Raw genomic sequence first — 17,768 nt, 5'->3', positions numbered from 1 at the left:
TTTCAGAAAAACAAAAATACAAAAATATGTTCTTTATTTTCATCATTTATTTCTATCATAAAATAATAAAATACCAAAAATACTAGCTAATTGAGCATGTTTTAAGGCAAACATCTTAGTGATCTCAATTACGAATGATGGGATAGGTATAAATTCCAAAACTTTACACTAGTTAAGTGTCCCTAGATCCATGTTGCTGCATGTCGACCAAAGCATCAAAGACTTTCTATGTAGAAGCCTTAATGAATCGATAACACCAATCGTTTCTTCCCAATATGGTTGTTTATTCACATAAGTCAAGAGCTACCTGACTCTTCTCACATCGAGTTAAGAGTTAACTGTTTTGTCACTTTCGTATAGCAGAGGTACATATTTTTGTTGGAACCACCTCATACAATTTCTCCATCAACTTTCGCATTCACAAAAGTAACCCTTGAGACTCTCAGAAGTTACCACTAAGGTTTATGGTTACAACCAATTCTGCGTTCATGATCTTAAATTTGTTATAACCACGAATTGAGTGAAACCCAAAATCCAACACATTTATACGAATTGACGGTGAACAATATACATGCTCTAGATATTGCACCTTCGAATAAACGAATGTCCTCTTTCGTGGTTAATACCAGGAAATCTCTTTTTCTTTTTTATGTGATCTTAAGGAGATGTGCTAGACCTAAGATGTTTCTTCCCAATAGATCTAGTTTTTATTTTTCTTGAGATTTCTATACTTAACCTAGTCATTTAAAATAACTCCAAAGCGTACTTGTTTTACGACTACACCGGTCAGACAGGTACTTCATCCAAACGTTCGGACTTATATCAAGTTTTGTAGTTTGGTTAAAGATAAAACAACCCCTTAAAGCCTAATCAAAAGATGCATTTCACTGGTTCTTAACAAACTTGTGATCTAAATTAACGGTAAACCACGCGGACACTTTAGAGTCTCTCTTAACTCCTAAGGAAGAGATCATTGCCCGAGATCCACTGCTTTGTGTCTTCATAAGACATCACTAAAATCCCACAAAACTTCGATTTATTTCTTCATCTTAGGCATACTCTCGCACGAAGATCCTTGTGATTTTCTGAAGTCTGCTTCGTGGTACTTATATTCACTTTTAGTTTCGCAGACACGTTGATAACTAATCGCTACAAAATTCCATAAAAGAATCAACTGCGAAAGCACGCAAATGACGCGACATCTTAACAGATAAGGTTGGGAGCAAGAATTTGAAACTATGTTGATTTGAAACGACGATGATTTCACGCCGCCTGACACACATCATAGCTATCAGTCACATCTTTTTAGGCACCTTTTTAGTAACCGATGGACAGAGCGACAATTTTCTCTCACCTACTACTCCGTATAAAAGGATTTCGACGCTTCATTAATTAATTACTACTCTCAAAAAGCAAACAAATCCTCCGACAATTTTTCTCTCTACTATTCATCATCTCCTTCATCAAGCATCAATGGAAGCATCTTCAGAGACTCTTTCAGTTGCGGACAACATCACCCAATCCTCAATCCTTAACCTCAAGGCTTAGCAAACCCTGATCCTCGATCTTGACCCAGCCAAATACGAGGAGTTTCTTAAACGCATCGTTGAATGTTTGAAGTATTCTTTGCTTTTCATTGCATTTACCAAGTCTAAAATCGTTCCTCTTGCGCATCTCTCCAAAGCTTACTCCACTGCCAGTTACTCAAAAGGGGAAGAGTTGATCTCCTTCGAGATCTTCAACAGAAGACCCACATAACAAAATCCAGGTTCTGTCAACTCCTAGGGCTTTTACAGAATCGTGACCTTATTAACCCTGAGAGCGTCTCTATAGCACCCGATTCCTGGTATGTATTTCATTCAAGTATTTTTTTGCAATTTGGACTTAGACTCGGCGAGTTGATGGCTCAACTCGTCGAGTAGTAGCGGTTTGGACTCGGGGGTTAAGTGGCGGACTCATCGAGTTGGCGGCAAGACTCGACAAATAGACTTTGGTTGGGAAGAACCCTAATCTGAGGGTTTGCACCCTATTTAAACAACATTATACAGCTAGGGGTGTGCAAAACAACCGCAAAACCGAAAACCGAGCCGATCCGGTCAATCCGAAACCGAAAAAAACCGAAACTGGAAAAAACCGAAACCGAAAAAACCGGGTACCTACAGGTCAGTTTCGGTTTAGATATTTAAATATTCGCGGATACCCGAACCGAACCGTCATATATATATATATATATATATATATATATATATATATATATATATATATATATATATATATATATATTAAGATCCTTTAAGAACATTATTTATTTTACATGAGAATTTAGGAACGATTACAAACCCTTCAATCAGTATGCCCAATCTAATTTGATTGTATCTTGAATATCAAATAAGCGATTTTAATTAAAATATAATATATTTTTCATGCGTAAACCGATAAATTAGAATTGGTTATATTTATATATTTGATAATAATTTGAACATCAAAGAACTGACATAAATATTTTGAGGCCACGTATACAAAAACAACAAATAATAAATATTGAATATCATTATATCAAAGAATTTATATTAGTTTGCACACCATTGTGTCTACGTAAATCCGGAACTAATGATTGATTTTATAATTTTAAAAGTAATTATAATTTATAAAATGCCTACGTAAATTGGTTTTATAATTTTAAAAGTATTTATTATTTATAATTAAAGAATTCGTTTTATTTTCAGAAAAAGAATTGTTGAAATGGAGTTTGTAGTTTTGATTGACTCTTATTTTTTATATTTAATGGATACCCGTGAATCGAACCGTGGTTACCCGCCTTTATACGGTTCGGTTTTTTTAACAATTCGGGTCGGTTACGGTTAGTGCTAGCAAGGTACCCGCCCCGCTCTCACGGTTCACAATTTTTTTATTATCCAATCCGAACCGCCTCGTAAACACCCCTATATACAACCTCCATCACCCCTTTATGCTCCTAGAACACTCCATTCAGAACCCTAATCGTATTGTGAAGATCTAAAGGCCTTTTTGGTGATTCTTAGTGGTTTGTAGTGGCAAGAAGGAAGGAAAAGCTTGAGGAAACAAGAGGTTGGTCAGAGGAGTCAAGCTTATGCATCATCTACAGTCCTTGGAAGGTATAAAGTCGACACCTTGCTCCTTTTTGCATTAGATCTCTTTTTGGGGAGATTTAGGGCTTTTATAAGCCATTCTTGGTGACCAACCATTATTGCAAGCATGGTTGGGGCTTGAGGCTTCAGATCCAGGATCCTTAAGGAGTTAGAAGGCAGAAAGGGACTGCCTTTGCACCCATAGAAAGCCCCATGCAACTTAAGAGCTTCTTTTAGGGTCTTTTTAGCTCATAGTCCCATGCATGCACGTAAAGTTCGTAACTTTATGTTCTAGATCGATCTTAGGAGCCTAGATCTATCATTTGGACAAGTGTTGTACATCAGAAGTCGAGAAATGAGACCTGGACAACCTCGACTTGACGAGATGTTCTTAGGACTCGGCGAGTCCGAGGCTTGACTCCCCTTTTCTGTTAGGGTTCAAAGGAACCCAGTTGAGCATTATATGGGTTTTAGAGGGTCCAAGGGAGTGGCCTAATGTATTGGACTTAGCCATAGACCTAGAGTTCATAGGACTCGACGAGTGCATGAGCAGACTCGACAAGTCCAAGGCAATCTCCCAACTGTTGAAGATGAACTCGGCGAGTCAGGGATAGGACTTGTTTATAGGACGAGGATGAACTCGACGAGTTGTTCATACAACTCGGCGAGTCGGATGAAGGTTCATTCGAGGTTGTTTTAGAAGGAGAACTCGTCGACTCATTGCTAAACTCGACGAGTAGAAGCGTGAAGAAGGACAGATAAAGGGTAGGGACTCGACGAGTTGGAGGCCCAACTCGGTGAGTGTCACTACTAGCATTCTAGCTAGGAAATTCTGTACTCTTGTAAACATTATCTATTGTTAAACTCATAACCATAATTCATATTATGCTTGAAGTTCATCCCGTGGAGACAAATTTAAACCCAGATTCACCAAGTAAAGTTGAAAACCCTAAAAATCTCGGTTTAAGCCCATTATGGACTAGGATTTTCTTATTGGGCCTAATGGGCCAATAAGCCTCCAATTTGACTATGTTGGGCTTAGAACCTTCAAATGGGCCATAATTGGACTCACATTCGTGAAACCTAATCTTTTGGGCCTCATTGGGCCCTAACGAATCCAATTAGCCCTAATGGACCATAAATCAATTCTTTTATGCAGATTGGGCCGTGAACCACCTCTAAAAGCCCAATGGGCCGGAAACCTACTTAATGGATGCTCCCACTAGCTTTGACATGTACCTAGAAATCACTCAGATTTCTGATACTAGATTGCCTTGATAAGACTTTATCAAATCATACACCTGGAGTCTAATCCTTTAGATAGCTCACATGTGAGTCTAAACTTTTGCCATTCTCATTAGTTAGTGTGCCGATTAACCATGCACGCTCCACTAACGACATGAGAATGCAAACTTCACACATGCTATCCACTTAAATCTACTTAGTGAAAGAGTTTTCTCACTATCATTTTCATGAATCGGAGAGAAACCTTATGACACTTAGATTTAATGGTGTATGTGTTCTTATCCATGTGAATTGTCAAAACCATAGTCACAAGACAAGGATAATGACAAATCCAAACTCATATGGACTGAACTCAATCTAATTTCTTGCCACCTCATTGCTTCCAAGTTGTTATGCAACCAGTTGAGAACTCTTAGAACTCCAATGCAAAACCAACTTTAACTGGAATGGGCACAGAATATGTCAACACGATAGGTTACAAACCTCAAGTCGTGGTCTAGTGATTAACAAAACTCTTGATTAGTTCTTGAATCTATCTTAAGATCCTTTTAAGACTCCCATTGACCTCTTGACATATAAGATTCTCTTTGTCAAGAACCATTCCTTGACAAAAACGAATATTCAAGAGTTAGTGCAGATTCTTATCAAGTTAAACACTTCTCATAATTGGTCTTAGTTGGTCTTTGTTTTATCCAAAACATCACAAATTACCAATTTCAAATGTACAAGAGTAAGAAAACATTTTACTCTACATTTAACAAGTGTTTTAAACCTTTCTTAAGATTATGTCACTCAAGGCTTAATCTTGGAGTATGACTCTAAGATTTAATTTTGGAACGAAGTATAATTTATCTTTTGATCTAACCATTTCAACAATTCACGATTCCTCTCCTTAGCCAAACAAAATGAACTAAGGTGTCCTTAGAGGATCAATTGTGACATGGTTTCATAATCACTAAGATAATCATAAAACAAGATACTCAAGTACTCTCCCATCTCTTCAGATTAGAGAAACTTTTATCTTTCTGCCTTATTTGATTCTTCTTACTCATTATGTCTATCATTGAAACTTCTCCAATGATCCAGAACTATACTTAAACTTGTAAGTATATCCATATTTACTAAACTTTAGTAAATCATAATGAATAATCTTATCAACTTTGCGGTGGACTTGATCATCGCACACCCAAGTGTATCCGATCCCTTTGTCCTTCACTTGATTCACATATACGTGTGAACAAGGAATTAGACTTAATTTGCCAAATATATAAAAAATTATCATGATCATACAATACAAGTTGCATGATTCCAAGTTTCTATCCATCTGAAACTTAGGTAATGAGAATCTTTCCTTATTTGGTAAATTATGACACTTCCACTAAAGAAAGAATCAAATCCATTTACCCATATTGCTTATCAATGGAAACATATAATCAACAATTTTTCACAAATGCCATTGTAAGGATACTTAAAATAAATAAAATCAAAACCATTTTTTTCTTTTATTTTAAAACTTTGCGGAAAAATTTATCCTTACAATCCATATGGAAAACTTGTTATCTATTCCTAAGCAATATATCATAACTCTTAAGTAACAACTCAAAATTCTGATCACCGAACCATGCGATCAAAATCCATCTTCGCGGTCAGAATCAGCATATACTTCCTTTAAGTTTCTTCACTTTTTTCTTTGATTCTTAAAACATCAACATGTGACCTCGTCACATTATACAATAAGAATCTCAGAATAGAAACTTAATAGAGTTAGTCAATGGACTTTACCTGAAGTAGAGTCAAACCTATTGACTTTACCATCCTTAAGATGTTTCAGGTAAATTTAGCGGCTTCGCAACCAATGTCTTTCCTTTGGCAACAAAATCTTATGGACTCTTTGGAAACAGTACATGGGACTATCACAGACTTAACCTTTCTCTTTACCATTTGGTCAACCGAGTTGACTATGGCCGATCCCTTTCCATTGGGAAGAGAAAGTTTTTCCTGAACCTCCAATGTCACCATTTTCAATGTCCAAATAGGTTTGGAAAGTAGATCTTCCAATCCAATTTGATTTACTAATGCTCCAAATCACTATTGATTTAGCATCATCAAGCAAATAGGTAAGATCATTAAGGGTCTTGTCGCGACCTGTCATCAGGGAGTGACTGAAGAACCAAGTCAGCAGCCAGCTACCTCGAGACTTTGACACCCGACTCTCTCGACTTGTCAATATGTGGCTTAATCCCCAAGATCTAGGCACATATAGACTTTGCTTGCCAATAGGGATTGAGTGACTTAGAACTTATCAAGTCTTAAAACTTGTGGGATAGGGATATTTATTTGGAGGAGGTGGATGAAGTGAAGTATGATTTCTAGTCCCACAAATGCCCAACAAAGAGATTGATCTTTCACCTTCATTGCCATTTGGGATACCATCTTCATTAGGAAGCTTGTTCCTAAAGATTTGGGAAGACCATAGCTGTCTAAACTAGACATCTATAATGGGAGAAATTCAAGTTAGTTGATTTAAAGTCCTTAATATAACACCCAATATGAAATATTAAGGCTAGGACCCAACAACCTATTTATAACTGGAAGAGGGATGCCGTAATCCAAATTATAAAATAGTTGAAGGTAGGTAAATGACGATTTACCAATTTCCACCATGAAAACGAAATATTTTATTATTAGGTTTTATTAGTTTTGAAACTCCTAGATCTTTTGAGATACATTGAACTTTTTAATGGCATGTTTGAATCTCGATTGTGCCCTCTCACGTTTGTGACTGGGATACCGAGGATCACAAACAAGGTGTGAATAACCATTCAAATTAACTTGGTACCCTCAACAATATTACCTAATCGATGTGCCGGTTAACCAGACACGCTCCACCGATCAATAATAAAGTCAAGTTACCCTTTGCTACTCTTACTAGTCCATGTTAGTGTGCCGGTTAACCACACACGCTCCACTAACGACTTGGTAAGGTACAAAGTGTAATTTTATGGGCTAGCACCTTTTCACATTTTCCTAAGTAACTAAGATTGGGAATTTATAAGTGTTTAGTTACTTAGTATTTTTTTTTCATTATACTTTTAATGAAGGGAGAATTATAGTCCATTCCTACCCGTTCGGCTAACGACCCTCCACCAGTCAAGGAAGCGGTGGGTGAGAGTGGACACCCATTAAACTGCCATTTTATAGGCAGTAACCTTATACCCCCCTTATAGACCGGCTTCGTGAATGAGGCCTACTAACGGTAAGATTGACTTCCTCTTATACATATCTATATAATTTAAAATTATAAAAATAGTATAAGGGTTGAATTTTAAACTTTTTAAAATTTCAATGTTCAATTTGGAATTAAAGTATACATGAGGAGTAACTTTTCAAATTCCAAAACTTGAGGGCAAGTTTTGAAACTATTTCAAGACTCTTTAAATCATAACTTATGAGTTTAATGGTTCATTAAAATAAAGACTCTTCATTTTAATGTAACCCCTTATTCTTTAAAAACACTTTAAAGAAGTGTCTCTTCAACATCCATAACTTGAGGACAAGTTATGGAGTCATTAAACTATTTAATGGAAAAAACTCTTACATTTTATGTAACCTACAAAACTTTTATGAGGTTTTAAGATTCATAAATATGACTTTTCACATAACTTGAAGACAATTTACAAAAACATATTTTATGAACTTCTTTTAGACTAATATGGATTGAAAACAACTAAAACATAATTTTTTTCATTATCAATCTAAACTAACTCATAAATCAAGGAAACATAAAATTCTTGAAAATTCATAACTTGAGGACAAGTTATGAACTCCATACAATTTTCAACAAGATCATGAATTATATCAACAAACAATTTGCACACAATTCCTATGATCTAGCAAAACTCATAAGCATGATCATTCATAATCAACAATTTTCAAGAATAACATGAACACATATAAACTTGAAACTTTTATTATAGCATTGAAATTGGTTTAATATAATCATTACCACATTCAAAACAAGTTTTATAAGCCCAAAACAGTCAAAGGTAATGATTCTAGACCAATTCCAGCACCAAAACTCGAAAATATGTTGTCTGGGGGTCCAACTCGTCGAGTGCATGAACAAACTCGGTGAGTTGGATGCATTTTTCCTTGGACTCGTCGAGTCCCTTCATGGACTCGGCGATTCTGCTGGGCAGACAGCACCAAAAGTCGATTTTTAAGCAGTTTAAGCAAGTACAACAAGAAAACAAGCCTAGGCTCTAATACCACTGTTGGATTTTGAGCAATCTAACACTCCTAACTGTACATGCAACCCTAAATACCTTGGATCTATGTTTTCTCTATTATACATGCAAATATCAACTTTCCAAGGTATTGTTCTATTCTAGCATACAAAACTTTGAATAACACAAGTTAGAATAACATACCTTTTGTTGGTGCTTGTTTTCATGAAGCTTGAGTGCCTAGTGCCCCAAGTGTGACACCTCAAATGGTTCACACAACACCATAAGCACTTGGAATAACTTAGAGAGAAATTAGAACACTTCAAGAATCGGCTTGCTCTCCATGTATAACTAGTCGCCTCCATGCCTCACTAGTCGCCGATTCTCACATCAATAAGATGCTTATATAGTTGTTACAATTAGGGTAAATCCTAATTGTCATGGCTTTCCATTTCCTTGGATCCATGGGTTCAAATACACCATGGAGCATCCATGGAGCATCCAATGGGTTTGAGCCCAACTTGATAATCCAAGGAGCATTAGCCCACTATATAAGTATGGATGATTTACACAATCAACCCATATATTTAATTAGTCTTCTTTTGATCACATAATTAATTCTAAATCAATTATTGATCAATACTAATTAAATAATCTTATTAATATATTAGAACTTATAATATATTAATAAACCTTAAGTGTTATTTCTCTCATTTTAGTCTATCCAAGTGCATGATGCCATGCAACCCAAATGGACCATGCCGGGTCGGGTCAAGTCTTACCAATTATAGTTATGGACTTAGACATTAATCCAACAAATTGGTCCTAGTTGGTCTTTGTCTTATCCAAGACAACACAACTTACCAATTTCAAATGTGCATGAATAGGAAGACCTTTTCCAATTCCTCATTTGTTAAGTGTTATAAACCTTCTTAAAACCATGTCACTCAATTCTTAATCTTAGAGTATGACTCTAAGACACGATATTGCAACGAAGTATGATTGACTTCTTGATTTTAACCATTTCAACAATTCTTGATTCCTCTTCTTATACATATAAATGCACTAAAACTCACTTAGAGGATCAATTGAGATATGGTTCTTAATCATTAAGACTTATCATAAAACACAATAAAAGGTACTCTCCCTTCTTCTTAGAATAGAGAAACTTTTATCTTTCTGCCTTCTTGATTCTTCTTATTCGTTCTGCCATTTATTGAAACCTTTTCAATCAACTCAGAATTACACTTAATCTTATAAGTGTAATCATATTTACTAAACTTTAGTGAATCATGACGAACATATTTATCACCCTTGTGGTGGACTTGATCGACTCGCAACCTAGTGTACTCGATCTCCTAGTCCTTCACTTGACTCTTTGCCAATGAATTAGTCTTAAATTTCCCAAATATAAAGTTTCTCATTCATTATCCAATACATGTCGCATGATTCCAAGTTTCTGTCCAATTGAAACTTGGGCGATGAGAAACTCTCCCTATTTGGTAAATTCTCGACATCTCCACAAATAACCTAATTTAAGAATCAAATCCATCATTGCTAATAATGGAAATATTCAAACATCAATTATTCATACATGCCATCGCAAGGATAAACAAATAAGACAAAAACAAATTTTATTTTATTGCGGAAAAAATTTGTCCTTACAATGCAATTCAACTGAAAAACTATGCTATTACATATTTCTTAGCAATCTATCCTAACTCTAAAGTAGCAGCTCAAAAATCCGATCTTCGAATCCATGCGATCGAAATCCATTTCTTCGTGATCAGATTCAACACGCTTCTTCCTTAAGCTTCCTCTCTTTTCTTTTTCGATTCTGCAAAACATCAAAATGTAATATTATCACATCATGTATTAAGAGTCAAAAATAAAAGGAACTTACAGAGTTAGTTAATGGATTTTACCTGAAGTAGAGCCATCCATCTTGACTCTCCCATCTCCTAGATTTCTCAGATAAGTAGGGCAACTTCGTCTCCAATGCCCCTTCTTATGTCATTGAAAGCAAATGGACTCCTTTGGCACAGCACATCGGACAATCACAGACTTAGTCCTTTATGGACTTCCAATGTTACCAGTGTCCATTGAAGTTTGGGAGTTTGATTAACTAACCAAATTTGCTTGACCAGCACGCCAAATCATTGCTGATTCAGCAACTATAAGCAAATACATGAGATCAATGAGGGTCACATCATGTTCCAACATATAGTACTCTCTTACGAACTCACTATATGATTCAGGAAGTGACTGAAGAACCCAGTCTACAGCCAACATTTCTGAGAAATCGACACCCAACATTCTTAACCTGTCAATGTGTGACTTCATCTCTAAGACGTGTGCACACACGGGTTTCCCATCTCCGTGTTTACTTGCCAATAGGGCTTGAGTGAGCTTGAACTTTTCAAGCCTTCGAGCTTCTCGGTTAGGGAGAACAATAGGAGAAGGTGGAGGAAGTGAAGTATGACTCTCATTTCCTTGATTGTATCTTGGAACGTCATCTTCATTTGGAAAGCTTGTTCCAAGGGATTTGGGAAGACCATTGTTAGATTTAGACATCTACAAAACAGGAGAAGATTCAATTTAGTTGATAAGAATCCTTGATGTAACACCCAAATGAAACATCAAGGCTAGGATCCAACACAATACTCTACAACCTAGAAGAGGGATGTCGTAATCTAGTTGCAGAATATTTGAAGGTAGGTAAATGACGATTTACCAATTTCCACCATGAAAAACGAAAAGGAAATTAAGTTTTAAATGTATTGAAAACTCCTAGATACCTTTGAGATTCATTGAAATTTTCAATGGCATGTTTAAATCTCGATTATGCCCTTCAAGTTTGCGACTGGGATGCTGAGGATCACAAACAAGGTGTGAATAACCATGCGGATCAACATGGTGCACTCAATGCTACTATCAGCTAATCAATGTGCCGGTTAGCCACACACGCTCCATTGATCTATGCCAAACATCGAGCCACCCTTTGCTGCCAATGTCAACCCGAAATTAGTATGCCGGTTAACCACACACACTCCACTAACGTTTAACAAGGGTACAAAGTGTAATTCCATAGATTAGCATACAATTTCACATTTTGCCTAAAGTAACTATGATTTGGGAATTTGTAAAAGATATTTAGTTACTTTGTACTTCATTATACTTATAATGGAAGGTTTCGTCCTATCCTACCCGTTCGGCTAACGACCCTCCACTAGTCAAGAGTGTGGTGGGTAAGAGTGGATACCCATTCAATCGCCATTTTATAGGCAATTTCCTTAAACACCCCTTATAGACCAACTTCGTGAATGAGGCATACTAACAGTAAGACTGACTCGTTACTCATATATATATATATATATATATATATATATATATATATATATATATATATATATATATATATATAATATTAGACTTTCAATGTTACATATATATAGTTTAGGGTGTATTTTATACTTTTAAAATACTAAGTGGTTTTATCAACTTTCTCTTTTAATTAAACTTTTAATTAAACTTTTAATTAACTTAACAAAACCATGAGGGTGTAATTTGAACTTTTGAAAATACTAGGGTTTTAGAATTTAACATTTCAAAATTAAACTTTTAATCAACTTTTAAATTCCAAAACTTGAGGGCAAGTTTTGAAACATTTCAAAACATTGGGCTTTAGAATTTAAGTATTTCAAAATTAAACTTTTAATCAAAAATTTAAATTCAAAAACTTGAGAGCAAGTTTTGAAACTTTTCAAAACATTAAGGTTTAACTATTTAAATTTCAAAAACAAAACTTTTAAGTTCAAATTTAAACTATAAAACCTAAAGGGTGTTTATTGAAACTTTTCAAAACAAAAGGGATCAAATAACAAATAATTTAAATTAAACAATCAATTTCAGAATTATCTATATTTGATGTAATCCAATGTTAGTCATAAGATAATTACCAAATAATTTTAAATAATCCATATTTATCATATAAACAACTAAGATTCAAAAGATTTGAAATTATCTATTGTTTTGGCAGGGATAATCATTTAATTAAACTAAAATTCGAATTTTAACTTCAAAAAACGATTTAGGTATCAAATCCATGACAAAACAGCAACAAAATCTCGAAATATCCTCTGCCTGACGCACAGACTCGTCGAGTCAGACCTGGACTCGCCGAGTAAGGCCAACTCGCTGAGTCCAGATACTCACTCGCCGAGTTGAGTCCCGCAGAGGCAAGAAAAATGATTTTCAGCAAGCAAACAGTTAAAGCATCACATACAACTGAAACCAATCAAGGCTCTGATACCACTGATAGGTTTTATGCATAAGAGCAATCCTATGTGCTCATACAAACCCTAATGCTTGGATCTAGGTTTCTCTATTGTATATGCTTTGAATCCAAGACTTACAACCCTAGATCTAACATGATATAAACTGAAATAAGGGTTTAGTAAATACCTTTGATTGTTATATAGCAATAACAATCAATTCCTTGCTTTGTTTGGCTTCAGAAAGCTTAGTGCCTCAAATGATGCACCTCTAATGGAATCACAAACACCATTAAGCAACAAGATGAAGAGGAGAAGAGAGGAGGCAGCCAAAAACGTCTACAAACCCTAAAGGAAGTCTTAGCCACTTTTTGGGGCCATAAGGTTCCTTTATATAGGTAGGCTATTAGGGTTTTCAACTAGGAAACCCTAATATGACTGCTTAGGCCCTAAGCAGTCCATGGATTCCTTTAACATATCCCTTGGACGATTTCTAATGGGCTTCCCCATAGAATTCGTCCAACCTATATATTATTGGGTAACCCATAGCCCAAATGCAATTATCTTATAAATACAGTTCCAGTCCCCTAAGTTTAATTAATCTCTTTTAGCCACAAAATTAATTCTAAATTAATTATTGACTAATATTAATTAAACAATTTGATTTCTCCTTTAATATATTATTCTCATAATATATTAATAAATCATAATTAATCTTCTTTCTCCTTAATTCATCCTACAAGTTGCTATATTGAAGGCAACCCAAAAGGACCATGCTCATAATCGGGTCAAGTACATACCAAAATAGTTATGGACTTAGACACTAATCCAACAAGTCTTTCGTGAAGATGTCGTCTAACTGATCAACGGATCTTACAAATTATATCTCGACATGTCCATCTTTCACATGATCTTTGATGAAGCGATACCTCAGTGCGATGTGTTTCGTCTTTGAATGTAACATTGCATTGTGACAAATGCGAATGCCGCTTTCAGAATCGCAATATAAGGGGATTTGTTTCGTGTTGATGCTATAGTCACGAAGTTGACTCTGAATCCAAATAACTTGTTAAGTGCAAGATGCAGCGGCTATGTACTCCACTTCAGCAGTCGATAAGGAGACGCAGGTTTGCTTTTTAGATTGCCAACTCACGAGTTAGCCATCAAGAAATTGGCATCCTCATGTTGTGCTTTTTCTATTGAGACCACAACCTCCAAGATCAGTATCAGAAAAGGTTTGCACAAAGAAACCTGAGCTAGAAGGGTACCATATTCCCAACTAGTTGTAAGACCCATGTATTACATGGGTTAATAATATATATATATATATATATATATATATATATATATATATATATATATACACGTCTAAATATTTAAGAAGTTTTGATTTATAAGAAAAATAATGAATTATTAAAATTGATTTTTTTATCTTTTAAAATTAAATAAATAAATAAAATAAATTAATGAGCTTTAATTTGGTTATTTTAAAATAAGAAGGTAAGTCTATTAATGAAATTGATATTCATTTATTACTATATTTATTGTAATTATTACATTAAAGTATTATGTGTAATTTACTAAAATAAAAAGTCCATAAAATGACATGTGGAAAAGAAACTAATTCAAAATAACCATAAAATGACCTTTGGCAAATTGAATGAAAGTGTGACATGTGGAAAAAAAAAAGCTTCATTTTTTAGAGTAGATGAAGATGTTCGCTTGAGATACCTGAAGATGTTCTTAATAGCTATCATGTGAGGTTCATGAGGATTTCCTTGGAACCTAGCACAATAGCAAATAGAAAACATGATATTTGGATGACTAGCAGTTAGATACATCAATGACCCTATCATCTACCGATAAAGAGTCATATCGGTAGCTGGTTTATCCAGAGATTGTGTTAGTTTCCTTCTGAATGCCATTAGAACCTTCACTTTTAAATCTCCCACCATTCCAAACTTGGAGAGTAAGGTCTTTGTATAAGCCTCCTAATTGATAAAGATCCCTGTATGAATCTGTCTTATATTCAAGCCAAGAAAAAAGTTAATAAGACCCATGGAGCTTATCTCAAATTTAATTTCCGTCAATTTTCGGAACTCAATTGTTAAGTTGGGGTTAGTTGATCCGAAGATGATGTCATCAACATAAATTTGGATGATCATCAAATGGACACCGTCTTTCTTGCGAAAGAAGGTTGGGTCGAGTGATGCCTGTTTAAATTTAGCATGTTTTAAAAAGCGAGTTAGAGTTTCATACCAGGCTCTTGGAGCTTGCTTTAGACCGTAAACTGCCATGTCCATAATGCAACTGTGGTTCAGATACTTTTTGTTTATGAACCCTGGTGGTTGTTCCATATACATTGTTTCTTCGAGTTCCCCCTTTAGGAATGCACACTTGACGTCCATTTGCTAAACTTCAAAGTACTTGTGTGTTGTGTACGCCAGAAAGATGCGAACAGATTCTAACCTTGCAATGGGTGCGAAGGTTTCTTCGTAGTCGATTCCTTCTTCCTGACAGTATCCCTTTATCATGAGTTTCGCCTTGTTTCTTATCACATTACCTTCCTTATCTATGTTGTTACGAAATACCCATTTAAGACCAACAACAGATGCATCCTTTAGAGTGGGAATACGTATCCAGACCTTGTTTTGTTCGAATTCATTGAGCTCCTCTTGCATTTCTTGTACCTAATTAGAGTGATCAAGAGCAATTTGAACATTTTTAGAGTCAATTTTGGAGATAAAAGAATTGAACATGCAAAATTCCACTTTAGAGAATAGTGCAGTTCGCTTCGCCTTTTGTTGAGCTCTCGTAAAAACACCTAAAGAAGAATCTCCTATGACTTGAGTTTTTGGATGATCTTTGGTCCATTTAGCCAATGGAGGGTAATTTGGATCAAATGTTGGATTCAAACTCTGATTGTGCATCCGAATCATCATTTGCATTTCCATTCTCCCCCTCAAATGATTATACATCCGAATCATCATTTGCATTTCCATTCACCCTGGAAAGGTGGCTCTAAGCTGACTTTAGGGGTTTCGTTCTGCCCCTGAACATGTGTATCTGATGAGGAGGTTGAAGTAGAACCATCCCCCTGCGATGTAGCATTCACATCTGTAGGTTGAACTGGAACTTCAAGATCTTTCGTAGTGGTATGTTCCTGTTCCATTTCTTTCGCAACATCGTCAATGGTTTTCATCAATTCGTCTTCCTTGTTGTCTGCTACTTTAGACTCTGAGGAGATTGCCTTTTTTGTCTCATCAAATAAGTTCAGGAACTCCTCATAAAGATTGCAGAGTGGGATGGTAGCAGGATTCGGTTTAGGAAAGATCTCTTGTGTTGGATTGTCATTCTTCTGAAACTTCTTCATGTAACTATCGTCAAACGTAACATAGTAGGTTTATTCAATCCTTTTGGACCTTTTGTTGAGAACCCTATATGCTTTAGAAGTTGGAGAATACCCGAGGAATATACCTTGGTCAGCCTTCACATCAAATTTGTTCCTTTGTTCCTTCGAGTTGAAGATAAAGCACCTGGAACCAAAAACTTGGAAAAACTTGACATTAGGTTTTCGATTGTTTACGATTTCGTATGGGGTGACAGAGAGTCACTTATTGAGGATGGATCAGTTTTGGGTAAAGCAAGCGGTTCCAATCGCATCCGCCCAGAAGTAAAGTGGCAGATTTACGAATGACAACATGGTCCTTACAGCTTCGCACAACGAGCGATTTTGTCTTTCGACTACCCCGTTTTGTTGAGGAGTATATGGAGCTGAAAATTTGTGACTTAATCCTTTCGCAGTCAGGAATTCATTAAACGCTTGGTTTTTGAATTCCAGATCGTTGTCACTGCGAACATTACGAACCAGCTTTCGCAGTTGTAGTTCTATCTGCTTCTATTTAAGAAAATGCACCCAAGTGAATCTAGAAGAATCATCTACAATTATGAGAATATATCTATTATCACCAATGCTTTTAATTGTAGAAGGACCACAAAAGTCTATATGCAAAAGTTCAAGTGGCTCAATGACTTTTGTGTTGATAATTGTTGGATGACTCTTCCTGCTTTGTTTCCCCAATTTGCAGGTTGCGCATTAATGTTCTTTGTCAAATTTTAGGAGTGGTAAGAACGATCTTGTTGATATCTTTAAAACTGAGATGCGAGAGTCTCCTGTGCCATAGCCAGCTGTCATCAGTAGAAGCTTTCGCAAGTAAGCAAAATTGCAGGCTTCCCTTTGATGGGATTCAGATTTAGCGGATACATTTTGCCTTTGTGTTTTGATTTCAGGAGTACAGTCTTGGACTTATTTTCAATTATCTCCATTCCGTCGTCGTCAAATGAAACTTTCAGTCCAGTTCCCACTACCAACTGCGAAACACTAATGAGATTGTGTTGCAGTCCTTCCACGTATGCAACCTTGCGAATTGAAAACTCTCCATTGGTTATCATCCCATAACCTTTGATTTCACCAATTGAATTGTTGCCGTATTTCACCCTGCATCCATCTTTTAGTGCTCTAAACTCTCACAGTTCCTCCTTCCTACTTGTCATGTGACACAAGCAGCCACTGTCGATGTACCATTCAGAGTCAAACTGCTCATCACGTATTACCTGTGAAAGTTAGACAGATTTAGGAACCCAAATTTTTTTGGGCCCTTGTTAGTTTTTCACAGGAAAAGAAATAGGAGGATCAACCAAATAAGTTCGTTTTATTAAGGTTGTTTTATCTTTCTTTGTGATTTTAAAAAAAAAACAGTAATCCTATTGTCTTTTGAGTTCGTATCGTTGGAGGATATATTCTTTTGTTTATTTTGGATTTGTTGTTTAACAATATTTTTCTCAACTATCTTTGGATTAGCTTCGGATCTTTTGAGAGGAACTTTAGGCTCCGAAACTATCTTTCGTTTGCCTTT

The 17,768-nt window shown here is 35.7% G+C and overlaps 1 protein-coding gene across 1 annotated transcript; it reads right to left on the bottom strand.

Annotated features, from left to right (window-relative positions):
- Window positions 1-15,263: 15,263 nt before the first annotated feature.
- Window positions 15,264-16,225, bottom strand: LOC145089419 (uncharacterized). The gene is made up of 2 exons (XM_079027859.1): window positions 15,884-16,225; window positions 15,264-15,542 (listed from the first exon to the last, which is right to left on the bottom strand). Exons 1-2 carry the CDS (start codon window positions 16,223-16,225, stop codon window positions 15,264-15,266), a joined length of 621 nt encoding a protein of 206 aa, XP_078883985.1.
- Between the last annotated feature and the right edge of the window lie 1,543 nt (window positions 16,226-17,768).

Source organism: Lactuca serriola, chromosome 2 (assembly GCF_051521515.1).
Source record: "Lactuca serriola cultivar US96UC23 chromosome 2, Lser_US96UC23_V15, whole genome shotgun sequence".
Classification (NCBI taxonomy): domain Eukaryota; kingdom Viridiplantae; phylum Streptophyta; class Magnoliopsida; order Asterales; family Asteraceae; genus Lactuca; species Lactuca serriola.
This window is presented reverse-complemented; position numbering and strand designations above follow the sequence as displayed.

Excerpts from the sequence above, each read along its gene's own strand:
- LOC145089419 (XM_079027859.1), bottom strand. The coding sequence starts at position 16,225 with ATGAAGAAGTTTCAGAAGAATGACAATCCAACACAAGAGATCTTTCCT. Across the intron at positions 15,543-15,883 it reads GGCAGAACGAAACCCCTAAA|GTACAAGAAATGCAAGAGGA; the intron begins GTCAGCTTAGAG and ends CACTCTAATTAG.